This window comes from Mustela nigripes, chromosome X (assembly GCF_022355385.1).
Source record: "Mustela nigripes isolate SB6536 chromosome X, MUSNIG.SB6536, whole genome shotgun sequence".
NCBI classification, from domain to species: Eukaryota; Metazoa; Chordata; class Mammalia; order Carnivora; family Mustelidae; genus Mustela; species Mustela nigripes.
In genome coordinates, this window is record NC_081575.1 from 90958865 (window position 1) to 90970882 (window position 12018).

The window sequence follows — 12018 nt, forward strand, 5'->3', positions numbered from 1 at the left end:
TGTTTATGCATTTCTTTTTTGATTTCACATACACATGAAATCATATGGTATTTGCCTTTCTCAGACTTATTTCATGTAGCTGTATACCCTCTAGGTCCATCCATGCTGTTGCAAATGGCAAGATTTCATTCTTTTTGAAGGCTGAGTACTGTTCCATTGTATATAGACATATCTTCTTTATCTACTTACCTATGGATCCACACTTAGACTGTTTCCATATCTTGGCTCTTGCAAATAATACAGTGATAAATATAGGGATGCATGTATCTTTTCAAATGAATGTTCTTGTTTTGTTTGGTTAAATACCCAGTAGTGGAATTACTGGACTATATGATAATTCCATTTTTCATTTTTTGAGACTTGTCATACTGTTTTCCACAGAGCCTTCATCAATTTGCATTCCCACCAACAGTGTATGAGGGTTCCTTTTTCTCCACATCTCCACCAACACTTGTTATTTCTTTTTGACTCTAGCCTTTCTGACAGATAGAAAGAGATAGCTCATTGTGGTTTTAATTTGCATTTCTCTGATGCTTAGTGATGTTGAGCATCCTTTCAAGTGCCTGTTGGCAATCTGTACGTCTTCTTTGGAAAAAAAAAATGTTCATGAAAGTCCTCTGCTCACTGTTTAATTGGATTGGTTTTTTTCCCCAGTGTTAAGTTGTATGACTTCTTTGCACATTTTGGATATTAACCCCTTAATGGATAAATCTTTTGCAAATATCTTCTCTCATTCAGTAGGTTGCCTTTCTTTTTTTCATTGATGGGCTTTTCTTTTTTTTTGTGGGACAAAAGCTTATTGTTTTGGTATAGTCCCAATAGTTTGTTTGTTTGTTTGTTTGTTTGTTTTTACCTCGCCTGAGGAGATACATCTAGAAAAATGTTTCAATACCTGATGTAAAAAATTACTGTTTATGTTTTTTGCTAGAATTTTTATGGTTTCAGGTCTCACATTTAGGCCTTTCATCCATTTTCAGCCTATTGTTGTGTAAGGTGTAAGGAAATAGCCCAGTTTCATTCTTTTGCATGTTATTATCCAGTGTTCCCAGCCTCATTCGTTGGAAAGACTGTCTTTTCCCCCTTCATATTCTTGCCTCCTTTGCAATAGATTAATAGACCATTTAAGTGTGGGTTTATTTCCAGGTCCTCTATTCTGTTCCCTTGATCTCTGTGAATATTTTTATGCCAGTACCATATTGTTTTGATTATTGCAACTTGTAGTATAGTTTGAAATCTGGGATTGTGATATCACCAGCTTTGTTCTTCTCCAAGGTTGATTTGGCTATTTGGGGTCTTTTGGTGGTCCCAAACAAATTTTAGGATTATTTGTCCTAGTTCTGTGAAAAAAGTTTTTGGCATTTCGATAGGGATGGCATTAAATCTGTAGATTGCTTTGGGTAGTATGGACATTTAACAATATTTTTTCTTCCAGTGCATGAGCATGGAATGTCTTTCCATTAGCTTACGTCCTCTTCAGGTTCTTTCATCACTGTTTAGTATATGTGCTGCCGAAGCGAGCACTCATCACTGTTTATATAAGTTTTCAGAGTATAGTCTTTCACCTCTTGGTTAAGTTTATTTCTATGTATTTTATTCTATGTATTTTATTCTTTTTGGTGCAACTACAAATGGGATCATTTTTTAAATTCCTCTTTTTGCTACTTCATTATTAGTGTGTAGAAATGCAACAAATTTCTGTGTATTAATTTTATATCCTGTGACTTTACTGAATTCATTCATCAGTTCTAGTAGTTTTTTCATGGAGTCTTTAGGGTTTTCTATACACAGTATCATGTCATTTACAAATAGTGAAAGCCTTATTTCTCCCTTACTAATTCAGATGCCTTGTATTTCTTTTTCTCGTCTGATTGCTGTGGCCAGGGCTTTCAGTACTATGTTGAATAAAAGTGGTGAGAGTGGACATCTTTGACTTTTTCCTGATCTTGGAGGAAAAGTTCTGAAGCTTATGTTAGCTCTAAGTTTTTCATATATGGCTTTTATTTGAGATATATTTCCTATAACGTCCCTTAGTTTAGAATTTTTATTATGAATGGATATTGTACTTTGTCAAATGCTTTTTCTGCATCTACTGAAATGATCATATTTTTTCCTTTCTCTTGTAAATGTGATGTATCATGTTAATTGATTTGTGAAGACTGAAGCGCCCTTGCATCCCTGGAATAAATCCCAATCAATCATGGTGGATGATTTTTTTAGTTTTATTTTTTCAGTGTTCCAAGATTCATTGTTTTTGTATAACACCCAGTGCTCCATGTAATACATGCCCTCCTTAATACTGTGGTGGATGATTTTTTAAATGTATTGTTCAATTCAGTTTAATTATATTTTATTGAGGATTTCTGCATCTGTCTTCAGCAGACATATTGGCCTACAATATTTTTCTTCATCGTGTCTTTATCTGGTTTTGGTATCAGCATAATACTGGCCTTACAAATGAATCTGAAAGTTTTCCTCCTCTTATATTTTTTGGGAATAGGAATTGACTTTTCTTTAAATATTTGGTAGAATTCACCTGTGGAGCCATCTGGTTCTGGGCTTTTGTTTGTTCGGAGTTTTTCTATTACTGATTCAATTTCATCATTACTAAATAGTCTAATCAAATCTTCTATTTCTTCCAGATGTAGTATTGGTGTTGAAGTCCTTTGCTTATCTAGGAAACTCTATCTCTTTTTCAGTTCTGAAAAGCTTTGTTGGGTGTTCTTCGTTGTAGGTTTGTTTTTTTTTTTTTTTTCCCCTTTCAGCACTTTGAATATATCATGCCACTCCCTTCTGACTTGTAAAGTTTCTGATAAAAACTCAGGTTATAGCCTCATGATGTTTCCCTTGTATTTAACTATTTTCTCTCGCTGTTTTTAAAATTCTCTCTTTATCGCTACCCTTTGCCATTTTAATTATTATGTGTCTTGATATGGACTTCCTTGGGTTAATTTTATTGGAGAATTTCTGTGCGTTTTGGATTTGAATGTATGTTTCCTTGCCTAGATTGGGGAAGCTTTCAGCCATTATTTCTTTTAAAAAGTTTCTTGCCCCCTTTTCTCTCTCTTTTTCTTTTGGGATCCCTATAATGTAAATGTTATTATGCTTAATGATAGTGTTGACTTCCCATAAGCTATTTATTCTCATTTTGTATTAATCTTTTTTTTCTTTTTGTTGTTCAGCTTAATTGTTTTACATTACCCTGTCTTCCGGATTGTTGATTTGCTTTTCCGCATATTCTAACTTGCTGTTGATACCCTTTAATGCATTTTTAATGCCAGTTATTGAGTTCTCTAGGACCAGAAATAGTTTAATAACATTGGAATTAGCTGTTCTTTAAAGGTTGAAGAGAAGTAAGCTTTGAAGCCATTTGATCTTATAGCCTCCCCCTCTGCTTTCTCTAGTGGATTTAAGAAAATACTTTCCAAGTTTATTTACTCTAGTAAATAACACTGAGTTTTAAAGATAAGTTTCCTGTCTTGCTTCGGAAAATTACATCAATGTCATTTAACATTTGTGCTATATCTTTCTTCCAAGGAATTCTAATTGCATTACAGCAATTAGAGAAATCAGAATCAAGATATTAGAACTGGAAGGAACCTTAAGAATAATCTAACTTAACCTTCACCTTTCATAAATGAGTTCACATAAACATTAATTTTCACATAATTTAGTTTCAGTTAAGGGGGTAGTTTATTAGAGGTAACTTCAGATGTAGAAATGTTCATACAAGCTATATAGTCAGCTGAGTTTAGTAAAATTTGGTTTAGGAAATGTTAGGATCCTTTACTTTCCAGGTTTAGATGAAATGATGTTAATCCAGGAACTGAAATTCCCAATAGGTATTTTTTTTTCCTTTACTGAAAACCTTCACTCATTAACCTGATTACCAGTTAATTTTCCTAAATCATTCTTTAGCTGTTTTTAATGTATTGAATGTGAATACTAATAGGAACAGATAATCATATATCTTCACTTTATTCTTCCCTAAAATTGAAAAGGCTTGGAACAAGACTGTCCTTTCCTCATGATCATGACTTTCTTCCACATCCAACTTACCAAGTCTTTGTCTAAAGCCCCAGGGACGGACTTGCTTCTTATGTTTACAGTATTCTCTAAGTCTTCCGGATATGACCCACTCAGATCTAACTCAGATCGACTCCGGTCTGGAGGAAGGAAGAGAGAAGGAGAGATAGGAATCCAGCTAATTTTGTTAGAAGATTATTCTTCTTATTGCAAATATTTTATCTTTTTTCCCATTCCTTCTAGGCACAGGGCATAGAGTGTCATGAAAGCAACAGAGTCAGTAACTAATATTAATACACTAATGTACTTTGTATTTTTTTTTAAAGTATTTGAACACTGGGATACAGATGGCCATTCTTTTCACACATCTGTATCTTTGGGGTAAATACCCAGTAGTGCAATTGATGGGTTGTAGGGTAGCTCTATTACTAATTTTTTGAGGAATCTCCACACTGTTTTCCAAAGTGGCTGCACCAACTTGCTTTCCTACCAACAGTGTAAGAGGGTTCCCCTTTCTCCACATCCTCTCCAACACTTGTTGTCTCCTGTCCTGTTGATTTTGGCCATTCTAACTGGTGCAAGGTGAATACTTTGCTTTTAAAAATATAATTAAAAAATGATGCACAACTCAGTAATACTGTGGGCAACTTACTAAGGCACGGTTTACTTACACAGAGCAGTTCTATATCAAAGTCCTGCTAAAATAGATAGAGTTGCTCATAATGAGAAAGACTAATGAGAGCCATCACATGCTTGAGTTTGAAACGGTAAATTAAATAATGCAGAAGGACTTAGGACAGTGCCCGACACAGAGTATGTACTCCATAAACAGGAGCTGTTGACCAGAAGTAGGAGCAAAATGATCTATGAGGTTGGCTTCTATGCTCGTTTAAAATTTTCCTCTTAATGGGAGAACTAATCTTGTCGTCCCAATCAAAATGCAACAATAGCCACATATATTTAGAAAGCGCTTTGGGAGCCCCCCCCCCCCCCGCCCCCATGACAAAGAATAGGCTCCCCAGCTCAGCACACAGAATCTAGCCTCAGGCTTTATGTAAATATCGTCATTAGGTATAACAGTTAACTTTCTCCTGTTGAGGATTTTGTCATGCTTTTAATTCTACACAAGGGACATAAGCTTTATAACTACAGCATATTTCTCTAAAGAATTTTCTTATTCATAGGTAATAAAATTACAACACAATTAATACCTGCTTCCCAGGGTTGCTGTGATGAAGAAGTGGAAGGATATATTGTACTGGAATATACCATACAAATGAAAAACATTGTTACTGATACCTTACTGCTGCTTGCAAATAACTCTTTATTTAAACCACAGGACAATTCATCTGTCTAGACATAAGGCATTTATGTCTACCATGTCAAATGAACGATCATTTCCTTGAATTCTGGGAAAGCGCCTCTATCTTTCCATCAAACGAACCAATTCTATGTCCTACATTCCTGTACCGACATTTGGTACAGCTCTGAAACTTGGCAGTGATGCCTGACAAGAGGGTGCACTTAATCAATGGATTTTGCATGAATGCAAGAGGCTCAGGGCATCACCTGGGTCTAGATTTAAGCTTTTCTTATGGAGCGGGACTACCATGATGAGTCAAGGAACAAATGGTGATTTTCTAAAGCATGGCACATCCACGGAATGTCACACAAGGCAGTTAATTTCAAGTGATTTAGTCATTTTTTTTTTTAAAAAGAAGAGTAATCATGCTGTAAACACCCACCTGAGGAGAGGGAGATCTCAGACACCGCTATGGAAGGTGTACCAGAAACATTTCTGCGATGACTCTTTGTGAGGTTCTCATACGTGCTTTCAATGGCAGCCAAATCCACGGAACTTTCAAAACCATGTCGCTTCTCACAAAGTAAAAATAATAATAAAAAAAAAGCCAACATTATGATGACTGTAATTTACTTTAAAAGCCTCCCATCTGAATATACTTCAGTGTAACCATATTGACATCATATTCCTCTTTAGGGAGGACCGGTGGACATTGGCGAGGATCCTTATCATGAGTTCAGAGAACCCCGAACCCATCAATAATTTCTCTATAAAATCAATACCAAGAGGTTTGTTAATTAACACAGAAGTCACTCAAAATAATACTTCATTCACAAAATTGTGAGTGTTCAACTACAGGGTTAGCAAGAAAGATGATATAAGTACCTCCAATATTACAGGGCCCATATATGGGACTCTGGCTAGCTTCACATCTCCGGAGTAATGTTCAAGCTTAGTATTCTTCTTGTTCCTATGTTTATCCCCAGTTTCAACACCCTCTTTCCTCAACCAACCCTTACATCCTCTACCCCCACTTAATGGAAGACCATGACCCACAATCCAGGTGAACGCATGGCATAGAAGGGTCCCCAGGACACTGCCCCTGCCTTGGTCCAGAGTCTGTGCTGATTGCTCAGTGCCACATCAGTTACTAAATATTTTGAATATCATTCCTTGTTAGGTTGCCAAGAAGTAAAATAATCAAATATCCACACACTTTTCTGGTTATTGAACAGTACCACTCACCGAGCTTCGTATAAAAATTTATGAAATTTTAAATATGCTTTTCACCTTATCAGCAAGTACAATTCAGACTTTAAATATCGAAAGAAATGTTCTATTATTCTTCAGTCTTTCTGAATGCCTTTTGGCATTTCCTTAAAAATATTACAGAATCTGACAGTTCCTAGCCTCTGCCTTTTTTTTTTTTTTTTAAGTTCATGATTATTTTTCTGAAGTCACATTCTAGGAAGAGTCGATATTTTAGATAAATAGTTTTTATATTCAGTATTTAGCTACTCTTGTTATTGAAGCATTGTTCACATATAATGGTAGTGTCAGGTAGATAACACAGTGATTCGACAGTTGTATACCTTTTGCAGCGCTCACCACAGTAAGTGTAGTCAACATTTGTCACCATACAATGCTTTTACAGTATTACTGACTCTATTCCCTAATCTTCTCCTTTTCCTCTCTGGGACTTATTTATTTTATAAATGGAAGTTTGTACTTCTTAATCCCCATTCACTTCTTTTACCAATCCCCTCATTTCCCTCTCCTCTGGTGACCATGAGTCTGTTCTCTAATATATAGGAGTCTGTCTCTGGTTCTGTCCCATTGGTTCATTTCTTCTGATTTTTAGAGTCTATATATTAGATAAATGGTATTTGTCTTTTTCTGTCTGATTTACTTCCCAAGCATAATATCCTGGAAGTCCATCTGTGTTGTCACAAATGCTATGTTCTCATTCTTTTTTATGGCTGAGAAATATTCCATTGAGAGAGTGTGTGTGTGTGTGTGTGTGTGTGTGTGTGTATCTACACCACATCTTCTTTATCCTTTCATCTATCAGGGGACCCTGGGGTCACTTCCATATCCTCGTTATTGTAAATAATGATACAATACACACAGGGCTGCAGATATCTTCTTGAATTAGTGTTTTGGTTTTCTTTGGGTAAATAGCCAGTAGTGGAATTACTGGATCATATGGTAATTCTACTTTCAATTTTTTTTTTTTTTAAGAAACCTCCATAATGTTTTCCCCAATGGTTATACAAGTCTGCGTTCCCACCAACAGGGCTCGGGATTCACAACCTCCCCTTCGATCTCCTCGTTCCGAAGTCTAGTTTCTCGCCTGCAGTAATACAATGGCATCCTAACTGGCCTCCTGGCTTCTCCATTTGTTCCCCCTCAAATGCTTCTCAGCACAGCCCCCAGATCCCATGTAAAGAGAAGCCATATCCTCTGCCCGTTTTTTAATTGAATTTTTTGTTTTCGGGGTATTGAGTTGTATAAGTTCTTTATATATTCTGGATTAAGGAGGGGCACTTATGATGATGAGCACTGGGTGATGTATGGAATTGTTGAGTCACTATATCGTACACCGGAAACTACTATAACATCGTATGTTAACTATACTGGAGTTTAAAAAAAAATAATCCAGACAGAAAAACAAGAAAAAAATTACAAAAAAGAAAAGCCACATCTGCTCAAACCCTCCAGTTGGCCTCATCTTATCCCAACTAAATGTCAAATTGCCTACAATAGTCTGGCCATGTTATATCCCTGAGCTTATTTCCTAGGACCCCTCTCTTTATTCACTTGCAACAGCTATGTTGGCCTTCTTGTTCTTCCTTGAACATACCAGGCATGTTCCCACTTCAGAGTCTTAGCACTGGCTGCTTCTATAGGGGATTAAAAATCTTTTAGCTGCTGGGTGGACAAGTGCATCAGCCATTCAAGGTGGAGCCCAGCCATAAGTAACTGGAACAGCCTTCCCCATATGTGTACCTGCTGAGTATCAGTGCTGCTCCTGCCCGAAGGGACACCTTGCTACAGACTCCTGCATGGCTGATTCTTTCACTTCCCACCACCTTTGCCTGACTAGGACCAAGATTTCTTAAGTATACGTGCCAGCTACATTTATGGAGTTTGCTGCTTAATTAAAAAAAAAAAATCTAGATGCTCAGTCATTCAAAAGAACAACTTCCACGTTCCATATATATTTTATGCATAATGCAATTTATGTCTTCATTATGTGTTGGTCCCAAATTTTGGCAGTGTTCTAGAAAGGAAAACTATTAAAAATTTTCAAGAGTCTACTTGTCCTGATTTAAATCCGTGTGGAAAATGTTTCATGCAGGCAACTTACAAATGTCTTTACAGATAACATGGAGGATTAAAGGGGAGACTTCTAAACATTATTCAGGTTTTGTTTAAACCATGTAACCATCACCTTTGAGCCCGCTCCTTCTCTTTTGCTTCACACTTCTGGCTTCCCACCAGGAGCAAAGGACGTAGGAAGCTCAGTCTTGATAAAGAAGTTTCTACAATTAAGCAGCATAAACAGCATGCTTCGAGATACAGAGAACCCAAACCCAACCAGGACATGATGGTGCGGTCAGGTCTCAGAAGCTGGGGGTCCTTTTGCATTTGGTACTTACTCTAAAGCTGACTGAAGCCACACTGTGTGTGCTTGGGGCTGGTGACCTCTGAGTGATGGGGGTCACACCACTGCTCCGGCTACTTTTCGGGGTTGAGGGGCCAGCTTCCTGGTCATTAAGATCGGATGAACCCGTGCTTCCCCTAAATGAGAAAGAATATTTTGGATTTAACATGGTCAGCAGCTACCATTTCCCTTTCCTCCTCAAAGACTCGCTAGATTCAAGCCCATCTGTCTGACTCTAGGGTTTTTGTAAGTGAGCTTCGCCCTTCCATTCCAGCTTTATTTCCCACTGCTCACCAGCATTCTCCCGGCTCCTAGACAGCCTCCTCACTGTCCTCTCAACCCACCACACCCATGGCTCCCACTTCTGCTTCTACCTTTAAAGCTTTTGTGGACACTCTCTCCACCTGCTATGCTGCTCCTGCTCCACTCTCTCCTCTTTGCCACTCCCTGTTTATGCAAATCTTCTCCATCCTTCAAGGCCTGGCTGAAGTCCAGCCTCCCCTTCAGTGTTTTCCTGACATTTACAAGGCTTTTCAAGCTCTGCTCAGTTCTTGTTGACTTACAGTCTTGACCCAACTGTGTAGTCCTTGACTACAGAATGTTTTATTTGGCTCCCCAAGAGATACACATATGTGTGCCTTGGTTCTTCTTTCAACCTAAACTCCCTGGGGACAGAGTTCATATTTGCCATGGTATCTCCACCACCTTCATAACACCTTGGTGCAAAGGAGGCACTCAGTACATATTTAATCAAAAAGTGGGAATTATGTTGTATTTCTCTGTGTTATTTCAGTGTCTGACTCACGGTACAGATTTAATAAACATGGTATAAAAATAATGACATTTGGTAAATGGGCTTGACTCACTTTGTTTGCTAAAACTGATTCAATTCCATTCAATAATGATTAATAAAAAAATAGTTCCTGCCCTTGAGGTGAACACAATTTTCTCATTAAATGGGAATTTCATAACTCAGTGTAAGTTTTGACAAATTAGAGTTTAAGAGAAGTGCCTGTTCTATTTCATTATTTATCCTCAGTGAGCACAAAATACACCAAGAGGTAAAATAGAAGCCTTTGCGAATTTCCTCTTTTATTCACTACTTAATAAGTTATAAATGCGTCTATAACAATAAAAATTTTACTGTTTAAAGCCTCACAGTGATAGTTAACAGTGATTAGAACTTACTGAAAAGATATGCTAAAGAAAAGATATGCCAAAGAAGAGAGAAATGGTTTTTTGTTTGTTTGTTTGTTTGTTTTTAAAGAATGACTGTGCATGTGACATTACTAGAAGACAAATCTGGCAGGAGAAAGAATGGGCATTGACCGCTGCAGCTATCATCCACAGCTTATAAGTTTTTCAAGACTGTGCACCAGAGAAGCCACTAAAATCAAATCAAATATGCCCTGACTGATACAACTACTTACGACCGCCCTCCATCACTACATAAATAGAAGCTACATTTACTGAGTATTTTCTAGGTGTTTGACACTCTCCATTCCCCAACATCCCTGTTTAGAAAAAAAAAAAAAAGATACCTATAGTCTTGTTTTTATTTTAATTTAATTTAATTTAATTTATTTATTTATTTGACAGATGGAGATCACAAGTAGGCAGAGAGGCAGGCAGAGAGAGAGAGAGGAGGAAGCAGGCTCCCCGCTTAGCAGAGAGCCCGACTCGGGGCTCGATCCCAGGACCTGGGATCATGACCTGAGCCGAAGGCAGAGGCTTTAACCCACTGAGCCACCCAGGCACCCCAACAGTCTTCTTTTAAAGATGAGAACACTAAGTCTTGGAGAGGTTAAACAATTATTCCAGATATGCACACATGTGTCTGTGTCCACACATAACACACACCATCACTACGATTACCACACTCTCACCCAGGTAGTACATAGGAAAGTCAGGATAAGAACTGAGACCTGCCTGTCTACCCAAAGCCTGTGCTCATTCCAGTTGTTCATACTGCTTGCTCATTATTTCCCCCAAATCAAATTGATACAACAAGCAGTTTCTACATTGACAGACAGAGATATATCATGCAGAAAATAATCCTAGGATCAGAGAGCTGGGAGGTAGTTTCTTGGAATCTGATTAAGAGAACTAAAAATTCCTCTGTGTAACATTCTTCTTCTTTTTTTTTTTAATTTATTTGAGAGAGAGAGAGAGTGAGAGAGAGAAAGCATGGGATGGGGGAGGGTTAGAGGGAGAAGCAGACTCCCTGCTGCACAGGAAGCCCAATGTGGAATTCAATCCCGGGACTCTGGGATCATGACCTGAGTCGAGGGCAGGTGCTTAACTGACTGACCCACCCAGGCACCCTGGGTAGCATTCTTCTGATACCACATAGAAATGGTCTCTGGCTTCGTCTAGAGATGGCACTCTGAATTAATTATAGATTGCTCAGGAGGGGTCAAGACTGTGTCTTGATTCTGATGACAAGAGAATATAAAGTTTTGTGATTAAATAAACTGCTATAATTTGAAATTATAAGTTCCTTGGTAAATATCTCCCTCAGGGGCTACGCTTCCACACTTGACAACAGTTCACCATCCAAGTGATTTTGCTCATCTCAGAAGTCCTACTTAGAAAGGTTGTAGAGATCTATCCAGGAATGCTGTGCTGTGACGGTAAGTTCTCTACTCTCAGAACAATGTTACCACAAAAAATCTCTCTCTCTACACTTTTAGGTAAAATCTCCTTGGGGAAAAAAAAAGAATACACATGAATTTTTCAGAAATGAGCCAAGAAGTTACGACCCAAAGGGACTCATGTAGATTTATCTGTTTGTGCCTGTCCTAAAGGTTCTCCTTGACCCAGGTGGTTTTGAAAAAGTCCCCATCATGGAATAGCTTTGCTGGAACCAAAAGTCCTACTTATGTAGAAGCTCAAGCATATGTTGATTAATTGTGGTGATGACATTCAAAAGGCTATCCTGTAATAAGAAAAAAATTCTTATAAGTCAGCTACTGAAAATTGTTGCCAGAATCATTATCTCAAAAATGACATACAATTTCACATT

The 12018-nt window shown here is 37.7% G+C and overlaps 1 protein-coding gene across 1 annotated transcript in view; it reads right to left on the reverse strand.

Annotated features, from left to right (window-relative positions):
* Positions 1–12018, reverse strand: part of SYTL5 (synaptotagmin like 5) — a 103585-nt gene that overhangs the window by 32060 nt on the left and 59507 nt on the right. The window contains exons 6-8 of the mRNA XM_059384564.1: positions 8989–9130; positions 5769–5898; positions 4057–4163 (exon numbers count right to left, since the gene is read on the reverse strand). Of these exons, the coding sequence (XP_059240547.1) occupies positions 4057–4163; positions 5769–5898; positions 8989–9130 (379 nt within the window). The remainder of the gene's footprint in view (positions 1–4056; positions 4164–5768; positions 5899–8988; positions 9131–12018) is intronic.